General features: G+C 46.9%; 1 protein-coding gene across 1 annotated transcript in view; it reads right to left on the reverse strand.

Annotated features, from left to right (window-relative positions):
- LOC140426623 (ADAMTS-like protein 2) overlaps window positions 1–27,016 on the reverse strand; it is a 271,271-nt gene that overhangs the window by 230,965 nt on the left and 13,290 nt on the right. The window contains exon 2 of the mRNA XM_072511624.1: window positions 18,092–18,234. Within this exon, the coding sequence (XP_072367725.1) occupies window positions 18,092–18,234 (143 nt within the window). The remainder of the gene's footprint in view (window positions 1–18,091; window positions 18,235–27,016) is intronic.

Below are 27,016 nucleotides of genomic sequence, written 5' to 3' on the forward strand. Positions count from 1 at the left end.
ATGGTTTGCTTTATCATCACTCTTTTTAAATAAAAAAAATTTAGAGTACCCAATTCATTTTTTCCAATAAAGGGGCAATTTAGCACGGCCAATCCACCTACCCTGCGCATCTTTGGGTTGTGGGGGCAAAACCCACGCAAACACGGGGAGAATGTGCAAACTCCACACATGTTCCAGAGCCAGAATCGAACCTGGGACCTCAGCGCCGTGAGGCAGCAATGCTAACCACTGTGCTGCTCTTTATCATCACTCTTGACCACTCCTTCTACACGTGATGCTCACAGCCCGCAGTATCTTTCTCAAGTGGAGTTTTATTTCTCCACAATGAGTGGGCTTAAATAATGAATGTCGGAGGAGCTAATCAATAGTAAAGCACGGAGTCAAAACCAAACCTTACCCCACATCCAAGTGATCCCTGTTGGAAGCCACGCACAGGAAATTGTGATTGGAAGCTGCCACATGATAATTACCACTTACTAGCCCAAGCTGGAATGTTCTCCAGGTCTTGCTGCATATGGAAATGGACTGCTTCAGTATCTCAGGAATTGCGAATAATGCTGAACAATGTGAAATCATTAGCTCACTTCTGATGGAGGGAAGGTCATTGCCGAAGCAGCTAAAGATGGCAGATTGTCCCAAATCTCCCCCAACCCCAAAAGCTGCCTCTTATGACAACATATTGACAGGGAAGGGAGGGGATGGGCTTTCCTGATCTCCAACTTGTAGCACATTCAACAACTACCCTGAACATCAGGACACTCCACCAATACCCCAACCACCTCCACATCTCTCCTTGCTGCCTCACACACAATGCAAATTCACTGACAAAGTGGAAATGCAAACTTACTGAAAATCTCCATTGTGACCAATGATGCAAGACAGCAGGCTGTCCTCTAATTTCTCTCCATGCACAAGTGTGGAGGCAGTAAGGGTGGGAGAAAACTTTCCTCCGTATATTAATATAAACAGCGACACCCCAGACCTTTTCATAAAGCAAAGGTTCATGATCTCAGTGCACAGTGCCTGCACAGGAAATTTTACCCACTCACACAGAATTAGGCATCCAGTTACATGAGGGCCACTGTAATTCAGATTCCCTGGTGCGTGGTAAATGCATGGTCGGTGTGTGTGGGAGGGGGGGGGGCGTGTGGCTCCCCGTGCACGTGCTTGGTTCTATGTTTTCATTTGGAGTGCTGCCGATCGAGGCTTCTGGAAAGCCGGCGTTGCTGGGTGGGCGGGCCTCGTGCTAGCATGGCGTGGGACCCACCTCCAGCATTTTGTTCTCTGTAGGTGCTGGAGAATATGGTGAGAAAAGCCAGCTGTGCAGCCGGCGAGCTCACCCTGCTTTTCTCACCTGAACCGGCACTTAGAGAAAAATTCCACCCTCCTGTCTATTAAATGCAGCTTCTACTGCTTAGCATCCACATTGTCCTGGGTTGCAGCTTCAACTTGTTGACACCTCATAGAATTTACAGTACAGGAGACCATTCGGCCCATCGAGTCTGCACCAGCCCTTGGTAAGAGCACCCAACCTAAGCCCACATTTCCACCTTATCCCCATAACCCACCTAACCTTTTGGACATTAAGGGGCAATTTATCATGGCCAATCCACCTGACCTGCACATCTTTGGACTGTGGGAGGAAATCAGAGCACCCGGAGGAAACCCGCACAGACACAGGGAGAAAACGCAAACTCCACACAGTCACCCGAGGCCGGAATTGAACCCGGGGCCCTGGAGCTGTGAGACAGCAGTGCTAACCACTGTGCCACCCATATTTAGGTATGCCTCCCGCTACTTCTGGCATGCATTTCTACACTCCTCATTGTACCAGCGTTGATCCTTTGGCTTGATGGTAATGGTAGATCGAGGAATACGCCAGGCTCTGAGGTTCCAGTTAGTGGCTGTATACAATTCTGCTGATGTTGATGGCACTGAACAGCTCATGGGCGCGCAGTTGAGTCGCTGTATCTGTTCTGAATCCATCTCCTTTAGCACAGTGGTAGTGCCATAACACATTGGAGGGTGTCCTCAATGTGAAGATGGGAATTTATCCTCACAAAGACTGTGCAGTGGTTACTACTAACTATATTGTCATGTGTGGATACATCTGTAACAGATAGAAGTCAAGTAGATTTTTTCCTCTTGCTGGTTCTCTCACCACCTGTCGCAAGCTGCTATGTCCTTCAAAACTTAGCTAGCTCAATCAGTAGTGGCATTACCAAGCTACTCTTGATAATGGTCATTGAAGTCTCTCACAGAGTACGCCTGTAACCTTGCCACCCTGGAGTCATATGTTGGGAACTCCCAGGACAACTTCCTCATCACTGCATATCAAAGTACTGCCACCCCTGTTGCGTCTGTCCTCCCAGTTGGAGGGGACAAACCGAGGGATGAAATTGGGAAATTCTGGGGCATTGTCTTTACAGGACAGTCAGGTTGTTGGCTGACTAGTCTATGTGTCAGCTCTCTCAGTTTTATCACAAATCCCCAGAGGTTAATGAGGGGGACTTTGCGAACTCACCTGGACTAGATGTGCCTTTGGCATGTCATCTCGCTCTCCACACCCCCCCCCCCCCCCACCCCCACCTCAAAAGTCCTACTTCGCTCACTCTGCCTTTGTGAACTACCACCCATCTCCAACCAGCCTTCCCTCTCCAGCCTTCCCTCTCAAAAGTCTTCAAATGGTTTGTTGCCTCCAAGGTCCTTGCCCACCTTTCCTCTAACTCCATGTGAGAACCTCACCAGTTTGGTCACAGCATTAAAATAGCCCCTTCTAAAAAGCCTCAAATTCCATGTTGCTTGACTGTAACAGTGGTGAACCATCCCCCCTCATCCTCTCTTCAACTTACGTCATGGTCAAGCACATCATCCTCCTACAACCCTTCTCCCCTATCATCCAGCTCAGTGGCTGCCCGAAGGTCATGCATACACATACATAGGGATAGAAGGTTCACCTTACCCAAAGGAGCAGACAGTGAACCATTTGGGATTCCATAGCATTCCAGATGAAGCATTTCTGATCATGTTTTTCCCTGCTGCCAGCCCACATTTATTTAAGTATTTAATTTAATTTCACAATCTGGAACATTGGGATTTGAACTCACAACCTCTGGGTTATTAGTCCAAGCATCTTCATTTTGGAAACCCCAGGGTGGCCGAAATGCAATTCCATCAAGATTGGGCGCCACCCTGGACGGGGACCGACTACTTGGAATCCTCACAGGATTATACTGTTCTTCCCTATTGGTTAGATACAGTTTCATGTCATCAGAGGGTTGCCCTCGGATCCCATAGTTCAGGAACATGTGTTTCAACTTGGCTAATGTTGGATCCTTCTGTTCCTAAGGCTTGATTTGTTTTACCGATACCGGTAAGGTTTCTAAGTCATCGTGACTTCTAATGGCAGCAAGGGAGCCAGGCTTGTGGGTAGCGGGAGGCGGCTCAGGGTATCAGCACTGTCTATTTGTGTTCCAGAGCGATTGTGCTGAATGTAGGAATTTCAGATATTTTGTATCATATGTTTTTGGTGTGGTAAGGGTTAAAACCCTGGGTTAGTGTGTGTATGACTGCTGCAGTAGTCCAGTCTTAAAAATCTTAGTTTGCAAGACAGCTAGGCTTTTTGGTGCCAGGGATGCAATTAAAGCATTGTAAAAGTTTGGTCTATATTAAGAGTGTTCTCTGCGGAGTAGTAAATTAGAGACATTGTGTTCACCTGAACAAGATAATATAGTTAATGGGAGGAGCCACGGGTTGAAGCAGGCAGGTGTTAAAGTTATTTCAGAGTTAGTTTTTGGCTGGAAGGTGGGCTGAGAACGTTTCTGAAGAAATGCAGCAAGAGAATCTGCATTATTTTGACCAGGCTACCATTTTGGAGTCTTGCAAATGCACAGAGAGAGAAAAAGAAAGATGGTTGTAATTTTTAGACGAACAGCAACAAAACAAATTCAGAATCTATTGCAAGTGATGAAACAGTGCGAAGAAATTAATACCCCTCAAAAAGGATTCACAGGCTTCCTATTTTTCAGGATAAATGTAGCAACGGTAAAACAAAGAATTCCATCCCTTGCATGAGTCAGTTGGTAAATTAAAACCAGAACGAGCTGAGGCAGTAGTCCCTCACTGCAGCTCTTCAAATTGCCAAAGGTATTCAAGCAGCAACTTCCAGGCATCAGGTTACAGATTCAGGTCACTGATTGACGTGGGGCATGTTCTGCTGGATGACGTACGTCAGCAGACCGATGCAGAATGAAACAGAACATGACTTTAGCTGATCAATAATCCCACAAAATGTCTTTCAAGTTTCACACATCAGAATAATTCTTGAAGAAGAGAAAATTAGCAAAATCTACATTCTGAGCAGCAAATGCATCCCATTTGGAACTGAAAGTTTCTTAATATTGTTTTAAATTTTGAACTGGCAGTAAATGTCCCTGGTCCATATGACCCTGCTACAGAACTGAAGAGGGATAGAAATGTAATGAATTATATAGTTGGAGAGGGAAGTCCAGTTTATCCAGCATTTTCTGTTTTTATTTCAGATTTCCAACATCTGCAGTATCTTGCTTTTATTTTAGTAAATGTCCCTGTTGTGTCTGTGGCACGGAACTATTTCCACAAATCTTAAAACACTCATCCTTTGTGGGCGGCACGGTAGCACAGTGGTTAGCACTGTTGCTTCACAGCACCAGCGTCCCAGGTTCGATTCCCAGCTTGGGTCACTGGCTGTGCGGAGTCTGCACGTTCTCCCCGTGTCTGCGTGGGTTTCCTCCGGGTGCTCCGGTTTCCTCCCACAAGTCCCGGAAAACGTGCTTGTTAGGTGAATTGGACATTCTGAATTCTCCCTCCGTGTACCCGAACCGACGCCGGAATGTGGCGATTAGGGTATTTTAACAGTAACTTCATTGCAGTGTTAATGTAAACCTACTTATGATACTAATAAAGATTTTCAATTATTAGCAATAATAATTATTTCTGTCAGCTGTGCTTCTGTTGGTAGCATTCTCACCTCTTGAGTGAGGCGATTGTGGGTTCAAGTCCCACTTCAGAGACTTGAGCACAAATCTAGGCTGACACGCCCCATTCAGTACTGAGGGAACGCTTGCTCTGCAGATTGTCGATCAGATGAGATATTAAAACCTTTGGCATGGACATAAAAGATCCCATGGAGTCAGCACTGACGGGATTGGCGGAATTGTAACACTTTATTTCCACTCAAACAACAAAATCATCTCAGGTCCAAATCCACTTTTAAATACAGTTAGCACTCAGGAATACTTGCTGTATAGAGATGACTTGAATATTCCATTTTGAAAAAGATAGATCGTTTGCAGCTGTTTAAAGAAAAACATCTGACGCTCTGTCAAAATAATACAGATTCTCTTGCTGCATTTCTTCAGAAACGTTCTCAGCCCACCTTCCAGCCAAAAACTAACTCTGAAATAACTTTAACACCTGCCTGCTTCAACCCTTGGCTCCTCCCATTAACTATATCATCTTGTTCAGGTGAACACAATGTCTCTAATTTACTACTCCGCAGAGAACACTCTTAACATAGACCAAACTTTTACAATGCTTTAATTGCACCTCTGGCACCAAAAAGCCTAGCTGTCTTGCAAACCAAGATTTTTAAGTCTGGACTACTGCAGCAGTCATACACACACTAACCCAGGGTTTTAACCCTTACCACACCAAAAACATATAATACAAAATATCTGAAATTCCTACATTCAGCACAATCGCCCTGGAACGCAAATAGACAGCGCTGATACCCTGAGCCGCCTTCCGCTACCCACAAGCCTGGCCCCCTTGCTGCCATTAGAAGTCACGATGACTTAGAAACCTTACCGGTATCGGCAGAACAAATCAAGCCTTAGGAACAGAAGGATCCAACATTAGCCAAGTTGAAACACATGTTCCTGAACTATGGGATCCGAGGGCAACCCTCTGATGACATGAAACTGTATCTAACCAATAGGGAAGAACAGTATAATCCTGTGAGGATTCCAAGTAGTCGGTCCCCGTCCAGGGTGGCGCCCAATCTTGATGGAATTGCATTTCGGCCACCCTGGGGTTTCCAAAATGAAGATGCATGCGAGGGGCTAAGTTTGGTGGCACGGGCTCGACACGGATATTGCAGTCTTTGTAAAACAATGTACTTTATGCCAAGAGAACCAGAAACTCAGCTCTCCCTTTCAGCCTCCCTACACCCTTGGCAGAGTCCAGGCAGAGCATGGGTGCAGGTACACATGGACTCCACTGGGCTGTTCTAGGGTTCTATGTTCCTGATCTTGGTGGATGCACATTCCAATTGGATGTCAGTGCACCTATAACTTCCCACGCCACGATTGGAAAACTCAGACAGAGCTTTTCTGCACTTGGCATACCGGAGGTCTTAGTCTCTGACAATGGCACAGCTTTTCCTAGTGGGGAGTTCCAGGCCTTTATGAAATCAAATGGCATCAAACACATTAGGACGGCGCCATATCACCCGTTTCCAACATCTGGCCGAGCAGGCATGAAGATACAGCCGGCCACATCTGTGAAGACAGGATTGGCACAATTTTTGTTTGATTATAGAGCTCCACCCCAGTCGCTCTTCCAGAACTATTGATGGGACGACAGCTTTGCACCAGGTTGAGCCTGCTCTCTCCAAACTTGGTGGAGAGGTTGGAGTCCCAACAGGAGAATCAAAAAAGAAATCATGACACCATAAGACCTGAGAGGGTGTTCAAGTTTGGGGACACTGCATGTGCAAAATTTCAAAGGTGGCTCCAGCTGGGTCCCTGGAGTTGTTATAGAGAAGATGGGGCCTGTATCGTACAAGGTGAAGGTCCAAGGTAAAGTTCTGAGGGAGCACTGTAGCAGCCTTCCCCCGTTGAAGCCTCATCTCTGACTCCAGTGGTGGCCGTCGCTGGCACAAGCCACAGTCCTCAGAGGACCCTATGCCCATCTTCCCCGATGATGAAGACTCAGGCCAAGGAATCGGTTGTTTCCCTGATGGCCAGAACCGAAGAAGAACCAGAATTGATGCAGGAGTCCATCTTGTTTGCTATTGTTTGGATATTGGTGAGTGTAATTTTCCTTCAGGTGAGTGCAGTCTGAGCCAATTCTGTAGCATGACGGATGTCTCAGCTGCACAGGAGGGAAGGAAGAAGAGTGGAAGAGCAATAGTGATCAGGGAATTGATATTGAATGGCGGGACAGGATTGAAGGGACTAGTGGCCTACTCCTGCTTCTAATTCTTGTGTTCTTCTGTTGTGATAGTCAGGGGATCCAGTCAGCATTTCTGCAGCTATAAACAAGACTCCAGAATGGTGTGTTGCCTCCCTGGTGCTAAGGGCATGGATCGGCTGCAGGATGTCCTTCTGGGAGAGGGTAAACAACCAGAGGTCATGGTCCACACTGGTATTAATGACAAAGGAATGAAGCAAGACAAGGTGCAGAAAGCAGGTTTAGGGGGCTTAGGAAGGAAATTCTACAGGCAATTGATAGCTTTTAAAGAATTATTACATAGTATACAGCAATTATATATTCCTTCAGGGTACAAAACAACATGAAAAGTCAGTTAACTACGGTTAACAAAAGTATTTAAGGATTGTATAAGATTAAAAGAAAAGGCCTATAAAGTTGCCTGAAATAGTAATAAACCTGACGATTGGGAGAATTTTAGAATTCCGCAAAGGCGGGTCAAGAAACTGATGAAGGGGATAACAGATTAGGAATGTAAAAAAGCAAAAAATATAAAAATGGAATGCAAAAACTTCTCATAAGTTTGTAAAAAGGAAACACCTGGCTAAGTCAAATGTGGATCCATGACTGGAAGAGTCAGGAGAATTTGTAATGGGGAATAGCAGCAAAGCTAAATGATTAACTTGTTTCTGTCTTCACCGACAACAATACAAGAAATCTCTCAGAATCAGAGATCCAAAGGACTAGGGAGAATGAGGAATTTAAGGAAATTACTATTAATAAGAAGGTTGTATTTGAGAAATTAATGGGACTGAAGGTTGATAAGTCCCTGGGACCTGATATTCCACCCCCCAGAGTATTGAAAGGGATAGCTATGGAGATAGTGGATGCATTGGTAAAGTTCTGTAGATTCTGGAACAATTCCTGTAGATTGGAAGGTAGCAAATGTCATCTCACTGTTTAAGAAGTGAGCAGGACTGGGAACTACAGACCTGCTAGCCTTATGTCAGTAGTAGGGATCTGTTCAATCGGATGTGGTAAGTGGACACTTATCTGATCGGGAGTTTTTTTAAGAGGATGTTACCAACAAAATTGAAAAAGGAGAGTTGGTGGACATAATGTACTTGGATTTTCAGAAGGCATATTTGATGAAGTCCCCCACAGGAGGTTGGTTAGCAAAATTAAAGCACAGGGCATAGGAGGTAATATACTGGTGTGGACTAAGGGTTGACCAATAGGCAGAAAGCATGGCAACGCCTCTACCAATCAGAGTCCACTTGCCAACCAATCATCACCCTCTCTTCCCATACACATTGAAAGTTGTTTCCCCTGACATTGTCTCACACTCATCAGGTCAGTCACATGAATACCAAAAAGATTTGCCACAATGTCTTTTTTCCGCAATACTCAATATATCAATGATTTGGATGTGGGGACCAAATCTAATATTTTCAAATTCGACTTCCGGTGACAGTGATGTTCTTAGAGGACACACATCAAAAGGCTCCCCTCCAGACCAGAACCAAAAAGAGTACTTTTAGTTGAATTTTGCCCAAAATTCGAAGACCAGACTATCTCAACAACGAGGAGAAAATGACCATGAGATTATGCCAGCAAACGGGATCTCGAAGGGCCGAAAAGACGGCAGAAGTGGCGGAAAAAGCCACGACAAGCAGGCAGGCGAAGTGGATCCACGAGGCGAAGGAACCCCGACCACCCGGCAGAGGAGACCAACGACCCAAGTATCAGCTCCCCCCCCTCACCCCCACCACCCCCACCCCCCACACCCCCCCCCCCACACCCCCCCACCACCACACCCCACCCCCCACCCCCACCACCCCCCCCCCACCACCCCCCCCCCCACCACCCCCCCCCCCCCCCCCCCACCCCCACCCCCAACCAGGTGGAGATGGATGAAACACCTTCCTTCTGAGGGAGCTGACTGCCATGAAAGAGGCGATCAGGACGCAAATCCAGGTGGCGGTGACAGAGGCGATGGCCACCATTCAAAAGGCAATTGACAGGCTGGGGAAGAAAGTGGAGACGCAGGAGAAGACGACCGTCGATCTGGAGAAGGCCTTGATGAACTAAAGCGACAGAATCGTCGTCCTGGAAGAGGAAGTGAAAAGGTTGGTGGCGGCCCAGGGGAATTTAAGGGGGAAAATAGAGGACCGGTCCCGACGGCAAAACATTCAGATCGTGGGCCTGCCTGAAAGTATCGAGAGCAGGGATCCAACAGGCTACGTCGCCCAAATGCTGGCCGACTTAGTCGGGAGAAATAACCTCTCCAGCCCCCTAAAGCTTGACAGACTACACAGGTCGCACAGGTCACAAAGCCGGGGAGCAGCCGAGGGCGATCATTGCAAAGCTCCACCAATACCAGGACCGTGAGAGGATCCTGCGGTGGGCGCGTCAGACGAAAGCAAGAACCTGGGAAGGACATAAAATCCGTACCTATCAGGACATTGGGGCAGACCTAGAAAAACGAAGGGTTGAGTTCAACCAGGCGAAGGCGGCCCTGTACAAGAATGGGGTACGTTTCGGTATGCTGTTCCCGGCCAGGCTCTCGGTCACATACCAGAAGAAAGAACATTACTTTAACACCCCAGAGGAAGCGAATGAGTTCGAAAAAAACAACAGCCTGAACAAGGGACAGGCAAGGCAGCGGTGAGGGTTGCGCAGAGAAAGACTGTGAGAGGGAAAATCAAAGACCCATTGGACTGCGAGCATGTTTGCACAGGACTATGCTGCATCGCTCAGATAGTATGGGGAAGATTGGGTCGCAGAAGGAAGCGAGGACAGGGGAAGGCAGGTGAGAGATTAGACAGGGAAAACAGGCAGTCAGCGGGCATAAGGAAGGGGCTATACCAGCCCCAGGAGGGGAGCCACCACACTAGCATGGATAGCTAGCACTGGAAGACAGAAAGCAAGGGTGGCCGCGTCGCACCTCCCAGTAGGGTGGGAGCGCCTGGTCTGGGGGGGGACGGGGGGGGGGGCACAAGGACGGGGATGGGGAAAGCACAGAAGAAGACAGGGAAATGGCGAGGCTGGAAGGGAGGCAAGGAGGGGGGGGGGGGGGGGGGGGGCGAGAATATGTTGGGTGCCCCCTGGACAAAGGAAAACCCCAGAGCTCAGGAGCCCAACCTCATAGTGAGAACAGTGACCGCAGCCATTTTGGATGGCCCCCTAACAAAGGGAAACCCCAGAGAGGAAGAGCACGTCCACCAGGTAAGTATGGTTGATCCCGCAGGAGCGGGGGGACAGAACCCCCCCCCCCAACCAGGAACATCACCTAGAATGTCAGCGGACTTAACAGCCCAGTGAAAAGTTCCAGAGTCTTCGCCCACCGAAGAAGTATGAAGGCCGACATAGTCTTCCTACAGGAGACACACCTCAGGGTGACAGGCCGACTGCGGGTAAGAGGACGAGATTCACGGCGACAAGCACAGTTACGGTCCAAGGGGGACAGTACATCATGGTCAGCGTTGTCCTGGACAGAGCACCGGTAGTCCTAGTAAATGTAACAGCGCCCAACTGGGATGACACAGATTTTATAAAAAAGACCATGGTGGAAATCCCCAACATTGACACACACCGACTTATCATGAGGGGCAATTTTAACTATGTCGAGGACCCGCTAACGGACCGATCAAATCCCAGATCAGGGAAAAGGACGGGCATGGCTAGGGAGCTGGAAACATTCATGGAGCAGGTGGGGGTGGTGGAACCTTGGCGGTTCTTACACCCCAGTGAGAAGGAATTCTCGTTCTTTTCACCGGTCCACAAAGCATACTCAGGAATCGACTTCTTTGCAGTGGGGAAAGCGGTGCTTCCAGGAATAATAAGAGCGGAAAATTTGGCGATAGCTATCTTCAACCACGCGCCACACTACATAATAATAATAATCTTTATTGTCACAAGTAGGTTTACATTAACACTGCAATGAAGTTACTGTGAAAAGCCCCTAGTCGCCACATTCTGGCACCTGTTCGGGTCACAGAGGGAGGATTCAGAATGTCCAAGTCACCTAACAAACACGTCTTTCGGGACTTGTGGGAGGAAACCGGAGAACCCGGAGGAAACCTACGCAGACATAGGGAGAACATGCAGACTCTGCTCAGACAGTGACCCAAGCCGGGAATCGAACCCGGGTCTCTGGCACTGTGAAGCAACAGTGCTAACCACTGTACTACCGTGCTGCCCTCTTCTGGTGTCCTGGCCAATATATAACTTTTAACCAACATCTTTGAAACAAAAGATCTGGTTATAATATTGCTGATTATGGGTTTTGCTGTGTGCTGTTTGGCTGCTGCGTTTCCTACATTACAACAGTGATGACACTTTTCAAAAGTTTATTTGCTTTGAAATAGCGAGGTGGTGAACTTATTTTAGAGGAATATAAATCAAAGGGCGTAATTCTCTGGAAATATTTCTAAGTGTGGTAGCGAGCGGGAACTGACGCGAGCTTCCTGGCGCTTGGCCTGGCGAGGCGGGCAGCGCAATACAATGTTAATTGGTCCACTTCAGGAGGCCCCATAAGCTTCGCGCCGCAAATGAAGGCTCGCCAGCCGATTCACCGGAACCACGCTCGCCAGCCCCCTGCTGACAAAGTCGAGCAGCACTTAAACAGCACTTGCACAGCCAACCCCACTCAGCTTCACAGCCATGGCACCGAGACGACCAGCCCCAAGATATGTAAACGCAGACCTGAGGAGGCTCTGAGAGGTGGCCGAAGCCAGGAGGGATGTCCTGTTCCCCCGAACGTCCCGGAGGCTGAGTCACAGGGCAGCCAGTGCTGCCTAGGATGAAGGGACCGATAGCTCGGGCAGCGTGACCTGGATGACAGGCCTCAACCCTTTCTCCCCCCCCCCCACCCCCCCCCCCCTCCCCCCAACCACCATGGTGAAACGTAAGTGAAGCTAATGATGCCCTCTCTGAGTTTCCGCAGGAGAAGCTGTCCCAGCACGGTAGCATTGTGGACAGCACAATTGCTTCACAGCTCCAGGGTCCCAGGTTCGATTCCGGCTTGGGTCACTGTCTGTGCGGAGTCTGCACATTCTCCCCGTGTGTGCGTGAGTTTCCTCCGGGTGCTCCGGTTTCCTCCCAAAGTCCAAAGATGTGTGGGTTAGGTGGATTGGCCATGATAAATTGCCCTTAGTGTCCAAAATTGCCCTTAGTGTTGGGTGAGGTTACTGGGTTATGGGGATAGGGTGGAGGTGTTGACCTTGGGTAGGGTGCTCTTTCCAAGAGCCGGTGCAGACTCGATGGGCCGAATGGCCTCCTTCTGCACTGTAAATTCTATGAAATCTATGAATCTATGAATCGTCAGGAGAGGGCCCAGACTGGCGCCGGTGCCAGATATTAGAATCCTCACAACCTTCGAGGAACAGGCCTTGGAGGTTATGATGGTGGCAGAGGACAGAGCAGTCAGCAATGCTGAAGTAGGCGCATGCCAGAGGTGAGGACGTGGTAAGAAGCTGGCTGCCTCCACCACTGATGCGCATCCTGAGCAAACACCTAGATGCAGTGGTAGAGCAAGGAAGGGCAAGCATGTCGAGGATCAATGAGAGGGGAGGGGATAGGGGTAAGGAGGGGAGCATGTGTAGGGGGGGGCGGCAACAGTGCACGGGTCTTCTATGCCAACCCCTGGATCGTACGTATCCATTCCAGGGCCCACTCTTGTCCCTGCCTGTCTACCCCTCCGACTACCTATAACTCCCTCTGACCATGGAAGCCTCTGGCTGTGCAGACCACCCCAAGTGGGGCTGCACCAACCCCCCCCACCCCCCTCTGAGCAAAGGGGCAGAAAGGTGGCACGGTGGTTAGCACTGCTGTCCCACAGCACCAGAGACCCGTGTTCAATTACGGCCTCGGGTGACTGTCTGTGTGGAGTTTACACATTCTCCCTGTGTCTGCGTGGTTTTCCTCTGGATGGTTCGGCTTCCTCCCACAGTCCAAGGATGTGCAGGTTGAGTGGATTGGCCATGCTGAATTGCCCCTTAGTGTCCAAAATGTTAGGTAGGGCTACTGGGTTACGGGGTATGGGAAGGGTAGGGTCAGGGCGTAGGTAGAATACTCTTTCCAAGGGTCAGTGCAGACACGACAGGTCGAATGGCCTCCTTCTGCACTGTAGAGATTCTATGGTTCTATAATTCTAAGCCCAGTGTCCCCGGGCCCTTTGCCTGTGAGTGAAGGTGGCTTTTCACCTCCTCGGCTCCCCAAAGCAGCCCTTCCTCCAGGTTCACATTTTTCAAAAGGATTTTTCAAAATTAATCGGCACCAGCCTGACCACTTGCTGGGGAGGCGGCTGGATCAAGGGAGGCCATTGCATATGGAGTGGCTTCTGTTAATTGTATGGAAATAGGGCTCAAGTGGTGATTATTGGTTTCTCGCCACGCAATGGCGGGATCCCGATTTCGCTTACGGGGTCAGGCCAGTTGCATCACAAACAGTTTGCCGCCCGGCATGGTTCTCGTTTTCGGCCTCTCCCACTATTCACCGGCCTCATTGCGCTCGAGCGACAGCGCAACGAGGTCACTGAATCGTGCCCAAAGTTCTTTCCTCAATCATTGCAGGATCAATTTCGCAACACAGTCGTAGAAGGCAGCAAACTTCAGGATCAATTTTGCGACACAGTCGTAGAAGGCAGCAAGCTTATGTTATAAAGGTGTCACTCACAGCCTTAATTTAAGGTCGCACCTACGGCTTTTTTAGGCCATGCAATTGCATGCAGCCTCAGGTCGGTCCAATGAAGGCACCTCCCTCAATGGTACTAGCTAATGTCTGATCAACATCTCAATTATTTTCATACTTCCGATTCCGGACATGTTTTTTCACAATCATGCGTGTGCAGATCATGTCAATTAGATCAATAGATGTAATTTTTTAGTAAAATGTAGGGGCCCCAAATTGTATCTATGCATGGGGCCCCAGATGGTCATAGTGAGGAATTAATTCGGGAGCAATGGGCTGGGACCCAAATAGAGGAAGATATAATATAAAAGAGTCTAACTCGAGACAATCTTTCTCTTGTAACATGAGATGAAAACAGGCTGGCTTCCCACAAGAAACCTCAATCTGACAGTGTTATAATCCCAGCAGGCAACAACGAATTAGGCATTGGTAGTTTGACAGAGGGAAAATGGTCACACAAATTGACAGCCTCCTGAGAACATGACCAACAGCATTGGAAGATGGTCCAACGATACAGGGTGAAACACTTTCGCCATTCAGTGTGACATCCCTGCACTGTTGCACTGAAGTGTCAGCCTGGATTATGTGCTCCGGAAGGGGGCTTGAATCCACGACCTTCTGTCTGAAGGGGGTGAAAGTGCTACCAACTGAATCTATGTCATGTAACACCCGATGATCACAATCGCCAGGGTCAGAGGTGAGGTGATAACTGAGCAGTAACCGTCCTGCACTTGGGGTAAATAGCACTAACAGTGTGCCAACGTGACTAGGAAACAGAACGAGATACCTCAATGGCCTCTACTGCTGCTCTGATTGTTTGCAGATGCTTCAGAGGCTACAGCGAGAAAACAACCAAAAAGATCATTGAGGATCCAGGATGGTTTAAAGACCCTTGTGTATTCGCAATAAGGCACTGAGCTAGATTGTCCATTCCACAATCTGGTTACTGAAAACATGAAAAGCAACTGTCTCAGGATCACTGAATCTGCTATTTCTAAAATTATCACTAATGTTTCACTGTTTTGTGTGTTTCGTTCTTACTGCTGAATACAGTTCATTTATTTGATGACACATCCACTGGAAGCGGTTACAAATCCTACACGACCTCAAATGGGAAACACTGGGGTTAGCCAACGATCCTGCAGGTAAGTTAATTATTTTTTTATAAATTCCTCATTTGGTATTTGTGCCTGTTGAGCTTCACCAGGAGGGGGAGACTACCTTACACAACAGATCAGTTACAGAAGAACACATGGTGGAGTGAGAAACTGAACTGGTCTACCAGTGGTAAGGGGGGAGCAGAACACAGTTAACTTACCCCAATGATATCCCAATGAGGGGCTGGTTTAGCACACTGGGCTAAATCGCTGGCTTTTAAAGCAACCAAGGCAGGCCAGCAGCACGGTTCGATTCCCGTACCAGCCTCCCCGAACAGGTGCCGGAATGTGGCGACTAGGGGCTTTTCACAGTAACTTCATTGAAGCCTACTTGTGACAATATGCCCCCCCCCCCCCCCCCCACCGGGCGAGATCTTCCAGTCCCACATATGTCTACGGAGCTTTGCATGCATTTCTGCCGCCTGGGAACAAAGCACAAAGCTATGTTGTGAAGGTATAACCGATGTCTGGTTTTATCCAAGGTGGCACCAGTTTTAAATATACATCAGTGGCCATTTTTAATGCTTGAACATTGGATTTGAACATGGTACGAGTCATAATCGCTCAATTTACACCTCGAATGCAGTATTTTCTGGCACAGAGGTTCTGAGTAAGCTGCCACGGCCTAGCCAATGGGAGGATGTGACTTTACTAATTGGATTGTTCAGTAAGTGGCTTTGGGGTGGTGGCAGGAGAGACGGGATCAGAGGCTAGTGAGGAAAGCAATTACATTTTTCTACAGAAACAAGTCAACATATTAACAAGAGCCCTTCCCCAAGGAACTCAATTATCCATACTTCATTGCCTTTGAAAAGCAAATCCTGTGTTAACTGATCAATCAACTCACACTAGATTACTTGATTGAAGCAGTGCATTTTTGTGCTAATATAAAAGGGACAAAAATTGGGCGGCACGGTGCTCCAGTGGTTAGCACTGCTGCCTCATGATGCCGAGGACCCAGGTTTGACCCTGGGTCACTGTCTGTGTAGATTTGCAACTTCTCCCAGTGTCTACATAGGTCTCACCCCCACAACCCAAAGATGTGTAGAGTAGGTGGATTGGCCACGCTAAATTGCCCCTTAATTGGAATAAAAAAAGAATTGGGTATTCTAAATTTATTTTAAAAAGGGATAAAAGTCATCAATATCAGAATGAGTTGATCTACAATGTCTACTACGCTGACCTGAACCGCAGAGTCACAGGTGTGAGCAGAAAATCAAAACTCCAATCCTACAGGAATAAAGGATATAAAGCCTGAACTAAGCTTACATAAAAACCTGAATGTCCAAAGAGTAGAAGTGGCAGTCCTCAAATAGAAAGATTTGCATTTATATAATGCCTTTCAAAATTCAAGACAGCTCTCAAAGCACCATGCAGTCAATGAAGTCATTTTAATAAGTGTATGCTTTAATGTACATAGCATAGCGGCCAATTTGTGATCAGTAACCTCCTGCAGACAGCAATGTGATCACAACCAGATGTATTGATGGAGGGATAAATATTGGCCAGAACACCAGGTGGAAATTGCCTGCTCTTTTCAAAATAGCATCATGGGATTTTGTTTCCCCCACATATACCTCAGCGACAGATGGGGCCTTAACTTAATGTCCTCAGGTGAAAGACAGCACCCTCTGATAGTGTAACATCACAGCATTGGAATGTCAGCTTAGATTCTGTGATCAAGTACCTGGGGCGGGATTCTCCGACCCCCCGCCGGGTCGGAGAATCGCCGGGGGCTGGCGTGAATCCCGCCCCTGCCAGTTACTGAATTCTTCGGCACCGGATATTCGGCGGGGGTGGGAATCACGGCGTGCCGGTCGGCGGGCCCCCCCCCCCCGGCGATTCTCCGGCCCGCGATGGGCCGAAGTCCCGCTGCTGGAATGCCTGTCCCGCCGGCGAGAATCAAACCACCTCTCTTACCGGCGGGCTAGACGGCGGAGTGGGCTCCGGGGTCCTGGGGGGGGGGGGGGGGGGGGGGGGGGGGATCGATCTGGTCCCGGAGGGGTGCCTCCACGGTGGCCTGGCCCGCGATCGGAGCCCACCGATCCGCGGGCAGGCCTGTGCCGTGGGGGCACTCTTTTCCCTCTGCCTCGGCCACAGCTTTTACCATAGCCGACGCGTAAGAGACACACACCCCTGCGCATGCGCGGGGATGACGTCAGCAGCCGCTGACGCTCCCGCGCATGCGTGGACTTCTGCCGGCCGGCGAAGTCCTTTCGGCCCCGGCTGGCGTGGTGCCAAAGGCCTTTCCCGCCGGCCGGCGGCGCGCCAACCACTCCGGCGTGGGCCTAGCCCCTCAAGGTGAGGGCTTGGCCCCTAGAGGTGCGGAGAAATCCGTACCTTTGGGGCGGCCACGCCAGAGTGTTTCCTGCCACTCCATCCCGCCGGGACCTCCAGCCCTGCTGGGTAGGGGAGAATCCCGGCCCTGGAGTGGAACTTGAGGAGCCACAGCAGGAAACACTATGATGAGAAAGGCATTAGATAATATAGGGCACAAATGTTTCTGCTGTTCCACCGAAGGTGCACCACATGTTTTTCTCATACACTTGCAGGAAATATTGTTATTTATTACCCTCGAGGTGTTGGTGGAGGACCTTCTTGAATTGCTGCAGTCCATGCAGAGAAGGTGCTCCCACATTGCTGCAAGCTGGGAAGTTCCAGGATTTTGACCCAACATCTATGAAGCAGCAGCAATATATTTCAGAGTCAGGTTTCACGGGAACTTGAAGATGGTAATGTTCCCATACACCAGTCCTTGCCCTTCCAGGTGATGGTGGCTGCCGCAGGTTTGGTAGGTGCCATCACAATCACCCAGGAAACGTGGCCAGGAGTCAAGCTGGTTCAATTCAACCTTTGCTCAATATTGCTGTCAGCTTTCCCAACTGTCGTCAAAGTGTGCCACCATTGCCGGGCGGCATAAACACTTTACCCCGATACAACTAGCATTTGCATTGCACCTTGAAGCTAGACAAAAGGTCTCAAATGCTTCACAGATCCACAATAGGAAATAAGAGTGTTAGCAGCAAACTGCAAAACTCTTCACCACTTACCTTTGTTGTAAACAGTGCCTCTCCTGTGACATGACTCCTCCTCCGCAGCTTCGACTGCAGGTAGACCAGGAGCTCCATTCTCCCCACCACTGAGCAACGTCCTCCTCTCTGCTTTGGTCCTTCTCCGTGACTTCACTACTGTCCTGACAAAAACAACAAGGGAAACATCCATTTACATCCATCAACCATTAAGTAGATCAATTCCTTGGAAACATGATATCACGGGAACTGGGATCAGACCTGGCAACAAAAAGCACGTGGGTCAAGAAAAGAAAGAACTTGCATTTATATGGTGCTTTTCACAACTTTAGGACATCCAAAAGTCCTTTACAGCTCCTAAGTAGCTTTGAAGTGCAGTCAATGCTGTAAAGTAGGAAACAAGGTGGCCAATTTGCACACAGCAAGGTCCCAAAAACAGCAATGTGGCAAGAATAAGGTAATCGTCTTTAAATGATATTCATCGAGGAAAACATTGACCAGGATATCGGAAAAGTACTCCCCTGCTCTTCTTCAAACTTATCCCTCCCCATCTCTGTAAGCTCCTCCAACCTCCAAAATCCCTTTGTTTCTCCAATTCTGGCCTCTTGCATGTCCCAAAGTTTCATCACTTCAACTGCTATGACCTGAAATTCCCTCTACCAAGGCCTTAACAGGGTCAACTGGGCTTTTACTTCCTTTACCCTTCCACAAGCACATGCACCATTTGTTTTTGAGGAGTATGAACAGTCAAAACATTTCTCGCCTCCATCAGTTCATTATTTATAAAGCCCCATTTTTGTGGACAGCAGGATCCCAACAGTAATAATAATCTTTATTATTGTCACAAGTAGGCTTACATTAACACTGCAATTAAGTTATTGTGAAATTCCCCTAGTTGCCACACTCCGACGCCTGTTCAGGTACACTGAAGAAGAATTCAGAATGTCTAATTCACCTAACAGCACATCTTTCATGATTTGTAGGAGGAACCGGAGCATCCGGAGGAAACCCACGCAGACACAGGGAGAATGTGCACGCTCCGCATCGACAGTGACCAAGCCGGGAATTGAACCCAGGACCCTGGCACAGTGAAGCAACAGTGCTAACCACTGTGCTACTGTGCCACCCAAAAATGGAGTGCAGCAGTTTTTAGGGCAGATGGTCTCCCTGAAGCACCAAAGAAACCCAGTTATACCCAGGCCAGTCCTCAAATAACTATCTGAGCCCAAAAATAAAACGTCAAGCCAATTTACATTCTGGGAGCTACGGTTACCAAACCGAGTGGCTAGAATATAAAACTATAGGCGATAGTTAAGGTAAACATCATTGATGTACTTAAGAAGAAGCAAGATAAGTAGATGAGGGAGAAAGGAACAGAAGGAATTGTTGATAGGGTTAGATGCTGTATATAGAATGAGGCTCGTGTGGAGCATAAACACTGGCATAGGTCCACGGAGTTGAATGGCCTGCTGTAGTTCTACATATAACCCTCCAGAATTGTCTCCAGGAATGAAAGACTGATCTCCTTAAGTAATGACACAAGAAAATCCTAGGGAAAAATCATAGGCTCTTTTAAAAAAACGAAGAGTCACCCACATCCCGTTCCCGCCGATTTTCTTTGAGCTGATTGTCTTGGAGACAGTAAAACAAAGGGAAATCATGTGATGAAACCTTCAGTAAATACATCCTAACAGAAATAAAACCAAAAAAACCACTGAAAATACTCAGCAATGGGCAGCACGGTGATGCAGTGGCTAACACTGCTGCATCACAGCACCAAGGACCCGGGTTCGATCCCAGTCCCGGGCACTGCCTTGCACATTCTCCCGATGTCTGCGTGGATCTCACCCCCACAACCCAAAGGTGAGCAGGATAGGTGGAATGCCCCTTAATTGGAAAATATTTTTTTAAAAGAAAATACTCAGCAAGCCAGGCTGAATTATGTGGCGAGAATCAGTTAACGTTTCATGTCGATGATCTTTGACCAAAGACCCAGCTTTTACAATGTTCAATTGCATGTTCTGGGTTTGTACTATTGCCCTGATCCTTGTAATAAGTGTTAACATAGTGCTGTAATTCCATAGTCCTGTATTTAATCCACATTAACAATCTATTCACATTATACTAATTCATTAACTGAAGCTACTGACCATTTCTCAATTACTGATGTAGCAGGACTTCAACACTTTTTAAATGTTTCTTTCTGAACACTGCCCTTGGTAAACCTAGAATGTTCTGGTGCAACACCTAACTAGGGACATGGAAAACGTTTCCTCAAGAGATTAAGATAAATGGGCAAAAGGTACATTGTCAAAAGTAGGAAAGACCCATCAATAAGAGTTGATCAGTTTATTCTTGTCCTTCCCCATGCAGCTCACAGCCACCATTACAAATGGAGATTCAGGCATGTCTTGCGAGATCTTTCTAATCACTAGATAAAGAGAGAATTCATTCAAAGTTCAAATGGACCAGAACCATGCAGTACTTAGATGGCAAAAGGAGTTGATAAGGTAGATGGAGAAAAACGATATCCTCTGGTGAGAGAATTCAGCCCACGGAGGCAAAACCTTAAGGTAGTAAGTTAAGAAGCACTTCCCCACATGGAGAATGGAAATCTGGAACATGCTCCCACAAAAGGCTTTGCTGCAGGAGAGGAGGGTAGACAGGGGCAACTGGAGCTTTCAAAATTGAGTGATGGATTTCATTTGACAAGTATGTCAAGTTGGGTAAATGGAGTTTAGCTGCAGGTCAGCCATGATGCAAATAAGTGACAGCACAGGACTGAAGAGCTAAATGGGGTTGGTGATGTTCATACTGTTACTAGGAGCATCTTTGGCGTGCTGCCAGGATGTTTAATGTGTCCATTCAGGAATGCAGACTGATCCTTACATTGTTGGCCTGTATTGAAACCCCCAATCAGGCCCCACCTCAGCATGGGAGATAAAATGTCAAATCGAAAGTGTAGTGTCATTAGAACAATGTAGACCCGTTGGCACGCTCATCATATAGAATAAAAACAAGAATGGATTTTCTGATACCAAAAGATGTTGCTCTAAGTCCTGAGGACTGCCAATACTCTTCCAAAACCAGTCACCAGAAGACAGAAGGGTGACTATGCCGATGAGGAAGGGTTTGACTCCCCTCAGGCCCTGCCTTTAATTAGCCCAGATTATAAACTCAGCGCAGAATCGGTACAACGCAGGAAGCCATTCAACCCATTGTGTCCGTACCAGTTCTCCAAATGAGCATTTCACTTAGTGCCATTTTCTGCCTTCTCCTAATAACCCTGCACAATCTTCCATTTCAAATTGCAGTCTATTTTCAGTTTTGAATGCCTCGATTGAACCCGCCTCCACCACCTGACCATCCCTGGGCGTGTGTGCGCAACCTCCATTCTGCCATAGCCACTCTTGATAGCCTGGCTGAGGCCCCCAAACACACTGCCCACAACAGGAATCAAGGCTAGTTCAGGAAGAAAAAGAACTCAGAACACATGCACATGGGACAGCAAGACATATGGTTCAAATGATGAAGTGACATTTTATGATGTGTTAGCATGGAACACCACCAAAAGGTTTATCCCAATCATATCCTAACAGTGCATGCGTACTTTAAATAACATTTCACTATCTTACCCTCAATTGTGCTGTCCAATGTTATGCTAATTTGCACAGACGAGGAAGGTCCTAGATCCGGTGACTTGAATCAGGAAAGGACAACTGGCTTTTCTGACCCAAAATAACACAGGGGGTATGGTGGGTGAAAATCAGGCCCAATTTCTGTAACATAGCAACAGGAATAGGCCATTCAGCCCCTTGAGCCTGTCCCGCCATTCAATGAGATCATGGCTGATCTGTGACCTAACTCCATGTACTTGCCTTTGGTCCATATCCTTTCACATCTTTGTTTAACAAAAAACTTTCTATCTCAGATTTAAAATTAACAACTGTTCTAGCTTCAACTGTTGCTTGTGGGAGAGAGTTCCAAACCTCTAGCACCCTTGGAGTGAAGAAGTTCTTCCTAACATCTCTCCTGAATGGTCTGGCCCTAATTTTGAGACTATGCCCCCTAGTTTTAGAATCTTCAACCAGTGGAAATAGTTTATCGTTATTACCCTGTCGTTCCCTGTTAATATCTTGAATACTTTGTTCAAATCATCCCTTAATCTTCTAAATTCTACCGAAACTAGGTCTAATTTGAGTAATCACTCCTCATAACTCCATCCCTGTAATCCAGGTATCAATTTTGTAAACCTTCTTGCACCGGCTCCAAGGCCAAAATATCCTTTGAAGGTGTAATGCACAGACCTGCTTACAACACTCCAAGTGGGGTCTAACTAGGGTTTTGTATAGCTGTAATGGTATAGGTGTAATTGTATATGTGTAATGCACAGACCTGCTTACAACACTCCAAGTGGGGTCTAACTAGGGTTTTATATAGCTGTAATGGTATAGGTGTAATTGTATAGGTGTAATGCACAGACCTGCTTACAACACTCCAAGTGGGGTCTAACTAGGGTTTTGTATAGCTGTAATGGTATAGGTGTAATTGTATATGTGTAATGCACAGACCTGCTTACAACACTCCAAGTGGGGTCTAACTAGGGTTTTATATAGCTGTAATGGTATAGGTGTAATTGTATAGGTGTAATGCACAGACCTGCTTACAACACTCCAAGTGGGGTCTAACTAGGGTTTTGTATAGCTGTAATGGTATAGGTGTAATTGTATATGTGTAATGCACAGACCTGCTTACAACACTCCAAGTGGGGTCTAACTAGGGTTTTGTATAGAATCATAGAATCATAGAAGTTTACAGCATGGAAACAGGCCCTTCGGCCCAACCAGTCCATGCCGCCCAGTTTTTTACCATTTAAGCTAGTCCCAGTTGCCCGCACTTGGCCCATAACCCTCTATACCCATCTTACCCATGTAACCATCTAAATGCTTTTTGAAAGACACAATTGTACCCGCTTCTACTACTACCTCTGGCAGCCCATTCCAGACACTCACTACCCTCTGAGTGAAGAAATTGCCCCTCTGGGCCCTTCTGAATCTCTCCCCTCTCACCTTAAACCTATGCCCTCTAGTTTTAGACTCCCCTACCTTTGGGAAAAGATGTTGACTATCTACCTTATCTATGCCCCTCATTATTTTATAGACCTCTATAAGATCACCCCTAAGCCTCCTACGCTCCAGGGAAAAAAGTCCCAGTCTATCCAGCCTCTCCTTATAACTCAAACCATCAAGTCCCGGCAACATCCTAGTAAATCTTTTCTGCACTCTTTCTAGTTTAATAATATCCTTTCTATAATAGGGTGACCAGAACTGCACACAGTATTCCAAGTGTGGCCGTACCAATGTCTTGTACAACTTCAACAAGACGTCCCAACTCCTATATTCAATGTTCTGACCAATGAAACCAAGCATGCCGAATGCCTTCTTCACCACCCTGTCCACCTGCGACTCCACCTTCAAGGAGCTATGAACCTGTACTCCTAGATCTCTTTGTTCTATAACTCTCCCCAACGCCATACCATTAACTGAGTAGGTCCTGGCCTGATTCGATCTGCCAAAATGCATCACCTCACATTTATCTAAATTAAACTCCATCTGCCATTCGTCGGCCCACTGGCTGCAACATAACTTCTGTGTCTTTAAATTCCAACCCTTTAGATATAAAGGCTAGCATTCCTTTAGCCTTGATTATTTTCTGCACTTGTTCCTGGCATTTTAAGGACTTCAGCACCTGAACCCCCAAGTCTCTTTGGACATTGTCCACACACCACACTGCAAAACATAAAAAGCATGGGGAGGATTGGCGTGGCTATGATGCCTTCCCAGCTGAATAGTTTGCCAAGGTTTACCACCTATGATAACACAAGAATACTAACCACCTGAGTGAGTTCCAATATGGAACCATATGCCAACGGTCAACAACCTCAGGGAACAAGTGGGGTCATGGCGAGACAAGGAGGCAAAATCTGAAGGAAATCTGGAGAAGAAGTAACAGCAGTATGGATCTAATTAAAATCCGCACACCCGGCACTACCAGCCAGCAGATTTAGAAAAATTATTGCACATAAAATAATCAGCAGTCATTAGAGGGGAAATTAAGACTCAGGGGAATTCATTCCTACCTAAGAGTACAGAAAATGCCTGAAACAACTTTTTTAAGCAGTTAGACCACCGTGTGTTAGGGGACAGGGACTACATTCCCTTTCATTACTAATCTGCAATCAATTCCCAGATAGAGGCTCAGAAATGGAGGGGAGGACTGAGGAAGGGTTTCCAGCAAGCTGCTCTTCTGCCTCCTAGTGGTTGGCTGCAGAACAGCAGCAGTTGAAACCTGGGACTGGGTCATCCTCTGATCTCTCATATGTAAAAACCAGCAAATTGAATCCTGGCTCCTTGCCAGTTCAATGGTTACTTTCACCACCAGAGTTGCAGTGGGCAAACCAAGACTTGATCGCTATCTATGTGGTTGACTTCAATCAGCCTCATTAACCCGGGGACCAGGAAAGGGAAAAATAATCACATTGTGGTGCTATGACTTCTGTAACAGACCACTTTCCAGCATTCAGTGGCCCACACACACTCATCACTCCAACCTTGATGAGCTCCACTCACTTTGCCAACAGCATGAATTCACAATCCTGCCCCCAATCTCCAAATGACTACACTTCCTCACTCTGATTCTGATCACTGAATGATAGCTTTCACCCTCATCTCCAGCTTCAACATTTTTACTGTGCTTTACAATATCCCAAACTGGCTTGGTGCACAAGAGAGTGCAAGCAAGTTCAACAGTCTTTTTCTGTTCACAATGTGTCAACTATTCAAGTGCACAGTAAGATTCCACAAGCAACGATCAAAACGAGCACTTATTTAATTATTGTGTTGCCACTGGTTGAGAGAGGAATGTTTGCCAGGCATTGGGACTGCATCTCCAGCCCCACCCCTGCTATCTTTAAAAAAAAAAGCATCCATCTTACCCATTGGAGCACAGAGATGAGGCTTAATGTACTGGCTCGTCCAGAAGGTGGCACCTCTGACAAATAGGCATTCCCTAGCAATATCAACATTGTTGATTTATCCCAATGCAGTTGAGCCAAGTTTACATTTAGCAGTTGTTCCCATTCCATGACTGGAAGCTACTCATGCATCCAGTACACTCAACAAGGCCCTTTGAAGCGGCACGTGGTGCAGTGGTTAGCACTGGGACTGCGGCTCTGAGGACCCGGGTTTGAATCCCGGCTCTGGGTCACTGTCCGTGTGGAGTTTGCACATTCTCCCCATATCTGCTTGGGTTTCACCCACACAACCCAAAGATGTGCAGGTTGGGTGGATTGGCCATGCTAAATTGCCCCTAAAAATTGGGGGGGGAAATAATTTGGTACTCTAAATTTATTTAAAAAAACAAGGCTCTTTGCATAACAAGATGTTTAACAGGGGCATTATCTGACAAAAGATTGACCCCAAACCACCGAGTGAGATAGTAAGACAGGTGAAAGAGGAGTTTAAGGACTTTATTTATTTATTTCATGTGTGGATGTCACTAGCTCAGCTAGCATTTATTGCCCGTAAAAGCAATGTACCTTGGAGGCAAGCCGAAGAATTAACCCTAATCAGCAGAGCTGTCACTGAACATTCACACTCTCACATTTAATGTCTAATTTCACCTTTTTATGTTACTACACTTACAATAGAATAATTTCTTAAAATATGCTATTTATAGATTATTCTCTCCTCTCCTCTCCTCTGACCTGTTCCCAGGCATGGGTTTATATCCTGTGGAAGATCCTCCAATTGGGAGGGAGCTCCACCTCCTAATCACCTGGGGAGTTTGTATTCCGATGTATAGGGGAATCCAATAGAATGTAGGTTCAAACCCCGTTGGGGGTTGTAACAAACTTAAATATTAAATAATCAAGTAGATATATTACGGTTGGATTTAAAAGCCTGCAGTGCTAAAACCTTGCTGTCAGATTTCGCTTTGAATGAGCACCGATCAGATATTTTGCTGAACTGAACATACACCCTGGACAAATGGACAATTGGGCAACGTCAGATAACAAAAGACACTGCAAAATAAATATTATTCCTTCGAAGGAACAGTGTACATAGCTGGTCGAACTCCAGTTTTGAAAAAAAATCAATAACTAAGTGAACCAATTATGTAATTACACACACATAGCCAGAGATGAGGTATTGATCATTTAGGAGATAAAAGTAAAGGCTTTGAATAACATTGCTAGCTCATCATATACCGATGCTCCAGAGGCAGAATTGGAAAGAATTGCCATTAACAAAGGAACTCATGGACAAACTTACTCTTCAACGACCTGATCACTTGTTTCAGGAAGTAAAATCTATGTTGTGTTGTTAACTATGCTATTTCCTTATTAAAATAAACTTTCTCTTTTAATTTGCTATTTGAAAGTCTATCTTACCTTATGGTTATTTCCTGTTGGAACCAAAATATTTATTCGATTTTATTGGGTTAATTTGAAGTCAGCTAATTGATTACGTTAAAATATTCTTTGGTTAAAAAAAACCAACAGATTTCAAAAGCATGCTGTCCCAATACTGCCTCCTCCGGATGTCAGGGTGCTGCCCCAGGACCAATTTTTTTTTTAAACGATGGAATCTTCCCACCAGAAGTGGCAGGAGAGAACAGGTCACCCGCCCGGTATGTACACTGAAGTCACGCGCCCCATTCATCCGGAGAAGAGTTTCTTCCATTTTGTGGCTGCCAGCAAGTAAGGCAACAGGACTGTGAAGAATTGAAAATGGATCATTTTGTAATAAGGAAGAGAGGGCCACAGACACAAACAGGCCAGGGTCTCACAACACAATTTACTGGAGAGAGCTCCTCAGGAGAGTCCACAGCAGGACAAAGCAGTGCTGACACGAGGTGCTCAGCAGAGTCCACAGCAGGATAAAG

This window comes from Scyliorhinus torazame, chromosome 7 (genome assembly GCF_047496885.1).
Source record: "Scyliorhinus torazame isolate Kashiwa2021f chromosome 7, sScyTor2.1, whole genome shotgun sequence".
Taxonomy (NCBI): domain Eukaryota; kingdom Metazoa; phylum Chordata; class Chondrichthyes; order Carcharhiniformes; family Scyliorhinidae; genus Scyliorhinus; species Scyliorhinus torazame.